Source organism: Camelina sativa, chromosome 6, assembly GCF_000633955.1.
Source record: "Camelina sativa cultivar DH55 chromosome 6, Cs, whole genome shotgun sequence".
NCBI lineage: Eukaryota > Viridiplantae > Streptophyta > Magnoliopsida > Brassicales > Brassicaceae > Camelina > Camelina sativa.
Window position 1 is genome coordinate 17,136,770 of NC_025690.1, and position 14,841 is coordinate 17,151,610.

Below are 14,841 nucleotides of genomic sequence, written 5' to 3' on the forward strand. Positions count from 1 at the left end.
GATGCTGAGTCTTTGCCTTTTGGATGGAGAAGACGCGCAGAGTTTTCTTTTACTATAGTGAATCAACTTTCTGAAAAACACTCCGAAGTGCAAGATATCTTTCGTGATTTTACTGAAACAACAGAGGTCTTTGATTACAATACTCCTGAACGTGGTTGTGCATCCAGTATTCCCCTTGGAAAACTTGATGCCAAATATTGTGGACTTATATTTGATGAACAAGTCAAGATTTTTGGAGAGCTTGATGTTCTTGAAGTTATCTGCAAGTATGAACCTATCAGCATTGAACTCCATGGGTATGTTCAATCTTCATCGGTATTCTAATCCGGTTGATTAGGATGCTGCGCAGGTCGCCTCACAAAAATCTCAAGCACTAATTTGGTTCATGCGCATCTTTCACTGGTATTTATGACAAAATTTGGATTTAAGGTTACGTTGGTTGGTTGGAGAAGAAGCTGAATGAGGTCAAACGAAAGAATAAGTGATCGATGCACATCATATCATATATTACTATTATCTCTTTCTTCGTCTTTATTATTAATTTTGTAATCTGTTTTATTTTTCTACTACTTTAATCCAGAATGTGCTTTCCACCGCCTAATAGGGGTTGCTTCCATTTTGTTGCACTGCTTTTGAAATTCTCTTAACATTGGATGATGTTTTTTTCTTGACTATTCTAGTTGTTTTTCTTAACATTGCACCTTTTGTGTTTAGAGGAAATAACAGAGAGGAACAAAAACAAGCGTAGCTTCCAAGTTCCAATACACGAACATCGAAATACACATCGGTTTGTCTCTGATGCTGATTGTTAACAGAGCTGGGTACGGAGCAAGTTCTTGCTAATTTGCACTTGCTCAATTCTTTGGATGATGAAAGTGAAGATTTGCAACCGCACTGCAAGACATGTTCTCTGAGACTGTAAGTGACCCTATCCAATATATAGTTGTTGTTTCTGTTCTGTTGCCTTTGTTCTAATTTGTCCTGTTTTGCATACGATGTGGTGTGCGAGACTACTAAACAGTATCTATATTGCTGATAAACAACTTTGTTTCTGTGTGTGAATCATCATGCATATGTATACTTGAACAGTTGAACTTAGAAGTTCCTCGTAGCTCTAGACTAACTTGTGATCGTGGCTGTTTCCATGATCATATGTCAGTAGTTTGCTTACAACATATATAGAAATTAACAACCCTCTAGTCTTTAGCGGACAAGAATGCGAGGGAATACAAAGCATCCCTGCCTCCCTGGCCAATGCAAAAAGGACATAGCTTTCTCGGATTTTGGCGTATATATCAATGATTGGAGGTTATCAATATCTTCTCTGTTTCTATTTTTAATAGTAAAGAAATGCTGTGTTTATTTATGTTGGCTGCGTCTGATTGTTTCTTGTAATCCAACAACAGACAAGTGTGGTTTCTCTGATTCCTGCCATTAAAATATATAAAGATTGTTTAAAAAAATCTCGCAATATTTGTTTTTTTTGTTTTTTAGAATCTGCATGAAAATATGTGAAGAGATCAACACAAAAAGACTAAAATAACTGATTCTCTTATGCCTAGGTGATATTGAATTAGAAGTTCATAAACTTTCTATATGGTATAAACTGTCTAAAATGTGGAGGTCATTCATCAAGTTTTAACTTTTAACACTGAGTCGCAAAATTTGTAAGATACTTCTATATTAATTCACCTAATGGAATGTGAAAAGAATGAGTTATCAAGTCACTTGGAAATGTCTCATTGAGTCATTTCTCAAAAACTCTTTACCGATTCTGGCTTCAAAAGCTTTAACAAAAGGTTTCTGGCTACAACCACTATAAGAAAATAATTTTATTGAGACGTATTTTTGAGATAAAAAATTTTAGTCACAAATTTATGACACTTTAAATACGATATTATGACTAAATTTATTTGTCACAAATTCATAGTATTTTCGTCACTGTATTATGACGAAAAAAATCAGTAACAAAAGTTTGTCACAATTAGTGACGAATATGCTACAATAATATTAATCGTCACTCTTATGACTACATTGTTACCAATATGTTGTTGCAAATTAGTTATGAACTTATAACAGATATGCAAGTCACAGCTTGTGACATAATGACATTAAAATGAGTAAACATTAGTCATAAAATAGTATAAATTGTTATGTGACAGTTACTAAATGAGTAATTCAAATGAGTAAACATTAGTCAAATAGTATAATGTTGCAACTCTTGTGACGTCACAAATTCGTAACAATGTTTATATTGTAACTAAATATTTTTTATTGTGGCTAAATATTTCATCTTAATAAATTTTTTTTCTTGTAATGAACATACGTAACATATGCACCAAAAACCGAGAAATATTTCACACACATATATAAAAGACCTCAAATCCACAAAATATGGCATAAACATAAACGTCGTAATATTTTGAAAACAATATTTTCAGTATATTACTTAGCACACAACATTTTAACATGTAAAACCAAAAAAAAAAAACCAAAAAAAAAAAAAACGAACAGAAGAAAAACATGCATACATCAAACGCATATCCTAAAAACATAATGCAAACCTCATAAAACAACACAATTTATGATACAGTAGGTAAAAGCATTGCTCTTTATTTATACGACAAGAAAACATGATAAAACACTATAAAAACTTCAAATGTACGCACGTTCTACTATTGAGGTGATTTAAGTTCCTCGATATGACATTTGCTACGTGGGCCTTGCGTACGAATGAATTGACGGTAGCGATTGTATGTGGTGGAGGAGTAGAGAGGTGGTGAATCTACGGTCACCAGCTCCTTCAACGGCTCGATCGGAACATCGCCCTTTGGGTTGTAGAAGAACGCCAACGACAACCTCTCATTTGCAGGGTTCACGATCACTCTGTGTTCTACGCTTTTGTATGTTGAATTGCTCAGCATCTAACCAAAACCAAAATGTTCAACGGTCGTTAAATGATAGAGATGCCGTATATTAGGATTTTACTCTAACAAAGTAAGTGGCTAAAAATATAATATCAAAATGATTCTTGTTTGACTAGGTCGGCAGTTATGGTTATAGCACGTTTGAAACATGTAAACAATTTGTGAGCTTTGTCTTAGACGTTGAAATTGTTTTTTCCTGCTTCCCTTTGGTTTTGTTGGACCTTTTCTTTTTCCTTTAATAGAGGCACATGTTAAATTAAAGAACGGAAGTGAATATGGCGACGTGGTTTCACCAATACCTTATTATCGATTTATTTCCCATGAGAAGAAGAAGAAGAAAGATGCATGCACGTGCTTTATCAAAACTAACAACTTAAAAAAAAAATGAAAAAAAAATTAGTAAGTCCCCTCCACGTGATATTACTTTCGTTTCGTTATCATTGATAATTTTTAGTCTAAAAATAATGAAGAAACGAAATTAGTAAATTATTATGGAGGAAATCGAATATTATGGTTAGCTAATGACATAAGTCAAAACAAATAGCAAATGTATCCAAATTCTTAGTTTGAAGTTTGGTTTAAAATTTCTGTAGTTATACTTATACGTATAAATAGTAATTAATATAGAAAAAAGAACCGAAAAAAACAGTCACCTGAATTTGGTCACCAATGTTAACGATGAAAGCATGAGGAGCTGGTTCGACTGTGATCCATGCGTCGTCGGATCCACGAACCTGAAGACTGGCGGCTTGTTCGTCCGGCAAGAGAATGGTCAATCCGCCGGGATCAGAGTGCGGAGAGAGGCCGAGAGCTAACTCCGGCTGAGGGCATTTCGGGTAATAATTAACCCTTAAACATCCTCCTGATTCCTCTTTACCACCAAACGCATTTTGAAGCCTGTCCTCTCGTAATCCCAAGTTTCTCGATAATATCTTCATCAATTCCTCGCACAATTTCACAAGTTCCTTGCAGTAATCCTCCAATATATCCCTATATATATAATTCAAGACAAGAAAAACCAAAATTTGAAGATTTCGGTTTTCTTTTATCTCTTTAATTATAATTCGAATCAATTTTAAGATTTAATAATAGCTCGATTGAACAACTAGTTTATTTTTAACATGTGCGTGCGTTATGAATTAATAATCCACTAAAAAAGATTTGGACTAGTATACGTCGGTTTAGTTTTCCAAGATGAATATTTTATACAGAAAGAGACTTAAATGTAAAATATCTTAGGTTTCATATATTGAGCTTGAAGTAATTAGAGTTACATGAGCTAGGAAATTCAATTCTTTTTTATTGAAAAGATTCATAAACGTGAATAAATTCCTTTTTATATAATTATAACTAGAAAAATTGAAACCAGATATACCGGCAATGAAGAGGCAAGGAAGGCCACTTGGTGTAATCCTTCAAAGACGAAGGTTGGTAGTGAAGAAAATAGTAATCGCTCCAATCAAGAATAGCACCCTTTTCTACGCCTAGTCGGCTTCCATATCCCTCGTAAGTCTTGGGCGAATTAGCATGCATATTTTTTAGCTCCATGGGAAGATGAAAGAACTCTCTCCATGTCGCTTTAGCCTGGTCCATGAGATGCGGATTCATTCCGTGGTTCACCACTTGGAAAAAACCCCTTTTTCTACAAGCTTTTGAGATCTCATCAAGCGTTTTGGCTTGACGAGTTATGTCGTCTGTGTATAAGCCACCTAAGTCAATGATGGGGATGGCTGTGGCCGTGTGAGGGTTGAGTTTATTGTGAGAGGTTATGTTCGGACGCTGAGATAGAGGCTTGACATAGCGGTTTGGTATGGCTCGGAGGTTGCTTTCAGATAAGGATTGGACACGGACTATAGGCTCAGGCCAGTCTTGGATCATGCTCATGGCTTTGGTTATTAGTTGATAAAATGAGATGAAGGAGGAGGCTGAGGATGAGTGAAGGAGTACTAATAAGGAAGTCATATATATATAGAGAAGATAAAACTATATATAGATGCATGCATTATTATGTTTTTTTTTTAGTAACTTACAAAATATTATGTGAAATAAATTAATTATAGTGGTTCATGTTGCTTTGTAAACCAGTTGAAAAACCATCTTACTTTCGCCAAAGATGAAGTCTCATCCACTGCAGAATAAATGATTGTAATTTTTTTTTTCACAATTTCCAAATTAATGTTACGTGTTTGTGTTAACAATTTCCAAAACATATTTACTAAACGAAACTGTTAATTGTGCTTTATATATATAAACTCAACGCAAAGTTTTAACTACAAAACACAAACGCAAGTTAGGTTCACAGTTCGTTTAGACATCATAATAGATATATGATCCGAATCGTCTTATAAATACATTCGAATAATACTTAAAACCGAATTATTAGTATATAATTAGGACCACAACAAAACGTTGGTTCCGGTCAGAAATCGAGATTAGCTATTGATCAAAAATGAAGTGCCGGTCTTGAATTTAACTACAACGAGTCAACGATTAGGTATATGCATAACAGTGTATACAAACGACAAACGGGGAGATCTAATGGATAGGATAGATACTTAAAAACCTATCAATTTATAACCACAGAGAAATAAAAGTATCTCTAGATGATGAGGCCGACGTTAAATCTCGATGCCAATTGTCGAGGGACATTCGTTGAATTTCTCACGTTTTATATTATACTACATTTAAAAACACAATGCCAAAAGATAACCACTTGTATTAATTATAGATTTAATTTCGTGCTGTATACATGAAATTACAATTTCCCATTAAATATAAGACTGCAAATGGTTTTTTTATATACACTTTTCTCGATTGATTGAGGCTCTACTAAGCCTCTAAGTTATGTATTTTAATAATTTAAACAAAAAAAATAAGAGAGTTGTGGAGGATTTTTAAAAAGCTAAAATATGAATTGGTAAATTTTTAAAGCAAAATTTGTAACGATTTGAAAAATGTCTATTGCTACAGTAAAATATGTGTATTATAAATTATTTATATAGAGTTAATTTTTGTAAGCTACTATACGTATAGTTTTGGTTTGAAAAAAGAACGAATGAAATCCTCCATTCATTGTATGATCCACATAAACTAAAGGAAAAATTGTAAATTGGTTAAGGGGGCGCTTAACTCCTACGGCATCTGGAGAGCATTTATACATAATAGAAAAAAGCAGATACACACACATTTTAGATGTGATCATGTTATATTTATATACTCCTTGAGACGTAGTTATCAATGAAGAAGGTGTGGGCAGTACATAGATATTAGAAAACTGGTTATGATCCTTGGGCAGTTAAATGTAACAAACTGAAATTAGTAAACTCTTGTGAATCTTGTCGTCCTTGTAATACTGATCATATGACAAAAACGTGGGGATTGGTGTTTTTTGCATATACTGCTAACTGCTTCAGTCTTTTGTCAGAAAATCTAGTAGATGGTCATGTAAGTACTTGTTTTGTTGGATATACTGGCTGAAAAATATCACCATAAGCTAGAAAACGAAACACGAAGGCCTTTGATCTATCTATCAATTTTCCTTGGTTGAAACCTAAAAACTTACAGTGGACCTTGTCGGGAAAGTCGATGGCAGACAGCAAGACAAATGGAAGCACCAAAAAGACAAAGAAGATAAAGCAGCAGTCATCGACTTCCAATAGGAATAAGCCACGACACACTAACTACACAGAAGTTGCGTTCTGATTGGCTACTTGTGATACAATAATGCGTTTGCAGTCATGTGATATCGACTTGTAAAATTATCTGGATTCCGAACTAACGCTTTATTGTTGTATTAATTTTACGGTTTATAAGTTTTGGACATTTTACAAAATTATCGAAATTTATAAATTTCTTTTTTAAACAAACTAATTAAAGCATAGATTAGTTTGTCATTTTGGGATATACTAAAAAGTCTAAAATTATTTAAACATCGATCCTAACTAAACTTAGAAAATGACACATGCATGAAATCTGACTTTAAACAATCGAAGCTTTGCCATCTTACCAGCTCGAGACTTGACCTGCTTTTAATGATCAGTATTAGTTTTATTGCCGTACGAAAAAAATCTTCTAGAGTGTATAATTAATTATAATCCGAAACAGATTACCGCACATGTCTAATATTTTGCGGATAAAATCATATTTGACGAAGCGAATCAAAAGTGAGATAGAGAAAGATAGCATTAGATCATCGCACCAGTTGTAGTTGTATACGCAACTTCAAGACAATTCTTTATCAGAAAAAAAGAACTCTTTAATACATGAAGTGAAGTATATTGGCACGTGCCGTAAATGCTGTGGACCATTTATTCAACAATTTTGATAACATCGATTTTCATAGCGGAAAGACATGAAGCATATCGTCATCTCAATATAGTAATAGTGGACGTCTTTTTTGGAAATCCATATATTTGGTGGTTTCTGAGTCATTTTCTGTAGCTAGGTCAAGATTCAATAACCAAACTTGTATAGAATATAAAATCAGTTTGGTTCTACTTTCCTAAGTCATTGCGTCATGTCGGCCAACTTCGTTTTATTGCCTCTCTTTCTCTTTCTTGAGATCCATTTCTCTATTTAAGCAAAAAGCTCACAATTAATTAACTAATATTATAAAGAGATAATCAAAAGAAAAAAAACCTAATATGATAAAGAAGTTATTATAGTCCTAAACGTTAAACATTCGAGCCAGTTTGTAAATGCAAAATCGTAAAACCGATGATAAACTATATAAGTTTACCCTGACCAGACCAAAACCATATTGTATTATATTATAATATAATCATTAATCAGAAACGTTTAAAAAATTGAGCCGGTTTAACAATCCAAATATTCCCCAAAATCAATATTAAACTAGTATACATAAGGTTAGCGCTAGCCTGGCCAAAACCAAAACCATTTGTTACTTAACTTTGAATAATATGTTATACCAAGTTACCAACTACATATGTCTACAATACCGCTTTGTATCATTAGTTTTGAACCCTTCATAGACTTACATATGATTACACCTATGTGCTTAATACCAATTTGAACCAATCATATATATATATATATATATATTATTGGTTACATAGACATAATGGTGATGATTGGTGTTGCAAGGAGCCAAGGAGTTTTGAGAAGATAAAACAAAAAATATGTTTGAAATTTAGAAAATGTGAGAGAGAAGGTGGTAACACTTATACCATTTCAAATTCATCAGCAAACATTGTACAACCATTTGTACGATCCATTTCACAAGAGAAAAAAGAAATGTCAGAGCTATGTTTCTTGTAACCATATTTTTTTTATGCCAACATACTTTTACCACCTGAGAGATTAGAGAACAAACGGTATAATTTCTATCACCCCAGCACGAATCAGAGCTTAGCATATATACAGTACAGATCACCGTATGATCAGCAGTCTAAAAGGTTATTTATCACTTAATTGGGGCGTATTTTTTATTAAAGAAAAACTAAGGCTTCAATCAGAAACTAATATTTTGTTTGTTCTGTGAAGTAATTTGTCTGTAACTGGGCCGAAGTTGCAGCAAGAAACTAGTTAGGCCTAATTAGAAATCTGCCCAACAAATTTACTCGTGTGTATTTAAGGGTTACTCAAAAATCCCGAAAAACTTATATCGATTTCTAAAGTTGAGAAATTTGGTTACAAAATTCTTGATAATAATTCCTATAGTCTATATATTTATAGAGAAGAGAAGCCCACGTGTTACTATAAAACTAGGGCTTTTGAATCGTTACGACATACGACGTACCGAAGAAAAAATTAGACAGAGAGGCGCATAACGAAAACGTTAGTGTAAAAATGCAATTATTGATAACTCAACTGGTATACCAGGCTGCTAGCTGGTTTTAAAAAACATTGATAGTTTTCAAGGTCATAGGTTCAGATACCACCGCCAACTGATAATGAACTTATTACCCTAGCTAGTTAAGTTTTTTACATATATGGTTCGAATTTCGAAAGTAGTGAAATTCTTTTAAAAGAAATAAAACTGTACATCATATATCGTCGTTGGTACGATCCATCAAAATATTAAATTATATCGGTTTCGACAAACTTCTTTGAATGAAAAATACCTATTGCATTTGATAAGAAAGATGTCATTAAGATGAAATTAAAGGTAATTCATGAGTTTCAACTTCGCTCTTTACCTGTTGACCTCCTTTGTAACTGTTGATTAGTTGCAAAGCGATACAATCTATTCATTTAGTTGTCCATATTATATACTGACGTACGATGTACTTTAGTTTTAGCCATTTAGTCTTTTGTGATAAACCAAGTGGTAATATGAAATAATAATTTTGAAAAAAAAAACGATTAGTGCATCGACGAAGCGCCCAAAATAAACAAAAAAATACTGGCCTCCGTGATCACTGATCATATTTAATATAATCATACCCTATAATATTCTATAAACATCTTTAGTTCCCACGCAGTCCACTTTCCATAAAGATAATAATACATATATTAATCCTGTGGTTTTTCTAGATAACATACATGTAGTATAATGGACATCTCCATCATAATAATTTATCTTTAGTTCCCACAACAGTCCAAATTTTGACTTAGAGGAAAAAAAAAACTGTGGAAAATTCATATAGAGGAAACAAAACCCAATAATTGGAAGATTTGCATAAGAAATAATTTGTTATTAATGAGTTTGACCCCAAAACGCAGTCTAAGTTAGTTTTTTTTGACTCGTCAACCAACCAACTTCTATATACTACATATGACACAACAGAATATTATCCCCAAACTCCAAGTTGATGAAAATCTATAGATTCTCTACAGTCATGATCGCATTAACAAATAAAAAGAATACTAATAAATAAGAACAATCATGTTTTATGTGATCAATTACTATTAAAAATACTAAAGTTGAAGAAAGATAGGGGTTGTGTTAATTTGTTTAATGATAAATGGCAAAATAAAGTAAAGGTCAAACGCAAAACCAGCAAAAAGTCTTTTTATCCGACTTTTTTCTCTAACAAAATCCTAGATTTACAGCTCCGCCGCCGCCACGTCTGTTTGCCTCTCCGCTGCTTTAGGTTTTCGCTGGCGGTGTGAGAGGGCTCTGCTTGTTTCTTTTCTTTGTCGCTTCATCGTAATAGTAGGTGATCCAGCTCTTCCTCTTCGGTGTGGCGGACGACGAGATCTCGGCTCGTTTTCCTCTCCGGTGACTGGTGGTGGTTCGTAGCTGCTCTGGGTGTCCTTCCTTGCAGTTTCGGAGAATCGGATCTGAGTTTTGGATCTCGACATTCCTCCGTTTTCCTCTACCCTTTCGCCGGAGACGCTAACTGCTCGGAGGTTCATGGTCGAGTCGGGTCTTAGTGTCTTCAGGTTGCTAGGGAGGCTTCAAGGTGTTGGTGGTTGAGATTTGCGGACTCCCACAAAGCCGACATTCTCATGAGAGCTTCCTCAACTTCCGGTGTCATTCCAGCCAAGAAACGAGACAACAAAGCAGCTTGGCCAATCCGGATACGCACCGTGAGGTGATGATATGCTAATATGTGCTTCAATCCCTTATCTTGAATCGTTAGCATTCTGGTCTTGTAGGATTAGTATGGAAAAGCTTAGCTCTTGTTGGTTGTTTTTCGTGTCTCTTGGACGGTTCAGTCGGATGTATTGTCCGTTTTATGTTTAGGACCGGAACATTGAAAGCCGGGAATTCCAAGCTTTTCTGATGATGCGCCTCAGGGTGTTGATGCTATTGGGACAAGTTCTACACGCTGATCATGAGGATCTCATAGCTTGGATTTGATTTGCTGTTCAGTATTAGTTTTGGCCTTCTCTGTGCTAGTATTTCTTTTTGTGTCATTAGGTCAATTTAGGTGGTTTAAGAGATGATTTCACTCCGGGTTGTGGTGTGTTATCTATCTCGTTGTGGTTAAAAAATGCAATGGTTTTCGATTAGGTAGCGTTGGATCCGCCTAGTGTTCTAGGGTTGTACTTGATCAACTATTGCATTTGGTCTAATTCTATAGAGGTGAATATAATGTGCCTTGAATTTGGTTGTAATATCTTGGTTAAATAAAAAGTTGATGGTGAGCCAAAAAAAAAAAAAAGTAAAGGGCAAACGAAATAGAGAGAAGGCAGCCAAAGTGAAAGACAATTTTGTCGCCCACCCAAAGGGAACGAATACTCTCTCTCTATAATTTTTTGTTAAACAACATCTTTTAGTGGTAATGTGATTATTAATTTGGGTTTGGCTTCGGATTTTGATGGAAATAGACAGATTAATTAAAAAAACTCGAAGAGCTGAATGAAGCAAGTGGTAGAAGAGTTGACTGGTATAAGTCTCTTTCACGTGCTCTTGAAAAGCGCGTGCTAGTTGTGTTGTGTGTCTGTGGTGGTGGTGGATCATACACACGCGTGTTCAAGGGTTACCGCCGTAACCGGTTAGTTTTTGAGTAAAACTAGTCAAGTGGTGTGTCTCATCAACTCTTTATCACTCCCTTCCCCAATTCCAAAATTTACCATTTCTCTCCATCCACAACTACAAAAAAAAAATTATGCTCCCTTAATCACACCCAAGAAATTGTCATAAGTTAAAGTACTAAAATTAACTGATTCCCATATCAGTTGTCCCAAAACATACGAATTTTAGAGTAGTAGTAGTAGAATAGTCAGCAGAAGAGCGACAAAGGCTCACCGTTGAAAAGTTTGGTTTCTACTTTTTTGACTTTTTGACCTTATAAAACCATATTGTATGTCGAAGAAAAAACAAAGAAAAGTATATATTATAAAAAAAAACAATCCTAAATAATAATAGTAAAGAAGAAGACCAAAGAGAAGAGAGAAGAGAGAAAGAGGAAGAAAGAGCGCACCTTCCTTCATCGTGAAACACCTTTTTTTAAAGAATCCTCCACACACACTCCCATTCTTCTTCTTTAAAACAAACCCCAAAACCCCTTTTCCCCACTTGTGTTTCTCCATCATCTCCTCATTCTCTCTCAATCCAACAAAAAAAAAAAAAAAANACAAAAGCTTCCAACTTTCTTCTCAATTTCATTCCAGGTTTGTCCCCTTCCTTCTCCATGTGGAAATCTCCAGTTTCTTTTTATTTCAATGGTTACCAAAGTCTTGCTATTTCTTACAATACTCTGTCTGGTCTCTTACCTAGTTACTTGATTTGTCTTTGACTTCCTTTTTTTGGTTAACCAATTTTTCAACGGAGAAGAGTAGAAACGGTCGTATGCTTGTCTTAGTAGAAAAGNTTTTTTTTTTTTTTTTTTTTTTTTTGTATATCCGCTAATATTGCGGCATCAAAATCTGCATAAGAAGAGAGAATCTTAGAATATGGAAAAAGTTACAAACAAAAGAAAGTTACCTTTTATATTCTCTAATATCAGTTTCTCATCATCAATTACTTTTCTTTACAGGATACTTATTATTATGTGTAGTGGACCAAAGAGCAATCTCTGCTCTTCAAGAACCTTAACTGAAATCGAATCAAGGCAAAAGAAAGAAGATACAATGGTTCTCCTCGAATTCGCCGCCTCTGATGATCTTGACTCGTTTAAGAGAGATGTTGAAGAGAAAGGGCTTGATTTGGATGAGTCAGGGTTATGGTATTGCAGACAGGTCGGGTCTAAGAAGATGGGTTTTGAAGAAAGAACGCCTTTGATGGTTGCAGCTATGTATGGAAGCGTAAAGGTTTTGTCTTTCATCGTTTCCACTGGTAAATCTGATGTGAACAGAGCTTGTGGTGAAGAGAGAGTCACTGCGCTTCATTGTGCTGTTTCTGGCTGTTGTGTGAATTTGATTGAAGTCATCAACGTCTTGGTTGATGCTTCTGCTTTGGTTAACTCTGTTGATGCTAATGGGAATCAACCTTTGGATGTGTTTGTTCGGGTTTCGAGATTCTTGGCTAGTCCCAGGAGGAAGGCGGTTGAGTTGTTGCTGAGAGGAGGTCGTGTTAGCGGATTGATCGATGAGACGGTTGAAGAAGAGATCAAGGTTGTGTCCAAGTATCCAGCTGATGTGTCTTTACCTGATATTAACGAAGGGGTTTATGGAAGTGATGAGTTTAGGATGTATAGCTTTAAGGTTAAGCCTTGTTCGAGGGCTTATTCGCATGATTGGACTGAGTGTGCTTTTGTTCATCCCGGAGAGAACGCGAGGAGGAGAGATCCGAGGAAGTATCCTTACACGTGTGTCCCCTGTCCCGAGTTCCGTAAAGGGTCATGCCCTAAAGGAGATTCTTGTGAGTATGCTCACGGTGTTTTCGAGTCGTGGCTTCATCCTGCTCAGTATAAAACCAGGCTTTGTAAAGATGAGACCGGCTGTGCAAGGAGAGTTTGTTTCTTTGCGCATAAACGCGAAGAGATGAGACCAGTTAATGCTTCAACTGGCTCTGCAGTAGCTCAGTCTCCGTTTAGCAGCGTGGAGATGATGATGCCTGGTTTGTCTCCTCTTGCATATACGTCAGGTGTTTCGACTCCACCAGTGTCTCCAATGGCTAATGGTGTTCCTTCGTCTCCAAGAAACTCATGGCAGAACAGAGTCAATACTCTTACTCCACCGGCTTTGCAGCTCAATGGTGGAAGCAGATTGAAGTCCACATTGAGTGCTAGAGATATCGATATGGAGATGGAGATGGAACTGAGACTCCGCGGTTTTGGCAACAATGCCGAAGAGAGTTTCGGGTCTTATGTTTCCTCTCCAAATAGGAATTCTCAGATGAGCCAAAACATGAACCAACATTATCCGTCTTCCCCCGTAAGGCAACAGCCTTCTCACCACGGGTTTGACTCTTCAGCAGCTGCTGCGGTTGCAGTGATGAAAGCGAGATCATCTGCCTTTGCAAAACGCAGCTTGAGTTTCAAACCGGCAACTACTCAAGCTTCACAACAGTCTAATCTCTCGGACTGGGGATCACCAAACGGGAAGCTCGAATGGGGAATGAAAGGAGAGGAGCTGAATAAGATGAGAAGAAGTGTTTCTTTTGGAATCCAAGGGAACAACAACAGTTACAATAACGTAGCAAGAGAATACAGGGACGAGCCAGATGTGTCATGGGTTAACTCTTTGGTTAAAGACAGTGTGGTGTCGGAGAGAAGCTTTGGGATGAACGAGAGGGTTCGGACTATGTCGTGGGCTGAGCAAATGTACAGAGAGAAGGTGCAGGCTGTGGCGTAAACCACACAAAAAGATGGTTTTATATATTGCCATTGTGCCATCTCTGCAAATTTTAATTCTGTAATTTTTGTGACTTTCTTTATACAGTAGTTGTTACTGTTAGTATATGGTTTGTACTTTGTAGTCACTATGACAAAAAAAGATAGAAGCTAATTGGATTAGTTTCTATATTCGTTGTTTTTTTTTGTTGCATCCTCTTTGTAATATTCAAACTATGAAATTGGTCAAGCAATAATAATTTACATTACTGTACTATCTTTTTGTTCTTCCCATTACTTGCAGAGTTCCACTTACAAATTAGTGAGTACAGGATTTTTTCTTGTTTCTGAGCACTCCATTTCATGCAAAGATACCAAATAGAGAAGCAAATAAACAAGCACAACGCCACCTTAATTACGCTCAATGGGATTCAAAACAGGCTTTTAGCTCTTGATTGGTTTCAGCCTTCAGAATACTAAACAACGGTACATAACTAGAAAACTAGATTTATATACTTCAATCAATTGTAGTCAATACCAAATTAATTGATGCCAGTTGCCTACAATGGCGAAGAAGTCTTATTTTAACATTTTATGAGATATGTGTGAAAGGAAACTATGAGGAGATGTCAAAGATGTTATGGGACGCACGTGTGCCTGAGACACAACACTACGCACGTAGAAAAGTTGAAGTAAAATCATTATTATACAAAATAAAGGTGTGGAGTACGTATGATATCCGATGTGTGTATCTGACTCACTCATACTAACAAAATACAAAGGTTTGG

The 14,841-nt window shown here is 35.6% G+C and overlaps 3 protein-coding genes across 4 annotated transcripts in view; 2 read left to right on the forward strand and 1 right to left on the reverse strand.

Moving 5' to 3' along the window:
* Window positions 1-324, forward strand: part of LOC104699154 (MATH domain and coiled-coil domain-containing protein At3g58370-like) — a 1,888-nt gene extending 1,564 nt beyond the window's left edge. Inside the window, exon 3 of the mRNA XM_010414492.1 lies at window positions 89-324. Within this exon, the coding sequence (XP_010412794.1) occupies window positions 89-324 (236 nt within the window). The remainder of the gene's footprint in view (window positions 1-88) is intronic.
* Window positions 2,398-4,868, reverse strand: LOC104791887 (probable 2-oxoglutarate/Fe(II)-dependent dioxygenase). Of its 2 annotated transcripts, XM_010517890.1 has the most exons (4): window positions 4,303-4,868; window positions 3,581-3,917; window positions 3,227-3,299; window positions 2,835-2,924 (listed from the first exon to the last, which is right to left on the reverse strand). In XM_010517890.1, exons 1-3 carry the CDS (start codon window positions 4,809-4,811, stop codon window positions 3,231-3,233), a joined length of 915 nt encoding a protein of 304 aa, XP_010516192.1. In that variant the 5' UTR covers window positions 4,812-4,868; the 3' UTR covers window positions 2,835-2,924; window positions 3,227-3,230. The 2 variants fall into 2 exon arrangements, with proteins under 2 accessions (XP_010516190.1, XP_010516192.1); XM_010517888.1 differs by lacking the exon at window positions 3,227-3,299 and having other exon boundaries at window positions 2,398-2,924.
* LOC104791888 (zinc finger CCCH domain-containing protein 47-like) lies at window positions 11,738-14,330 on the forward strand. The gene is made up of 2 exons (XM_010517891.2): window positions 11,738-11,951; window positions 12,317-14,330. The coding sequence occupies exon 2, from the start codon at window positions 12,330-12,332 to the stop codon at window positions 14,073-14,075; it is 1,746 nt and encodes a 581-aa protein (XP_010516193.1). The 5' UTR covers window positions 11,738-11,951; window positions 12,317-12,329; the 3' UTR covers window positions 14,076-14,330.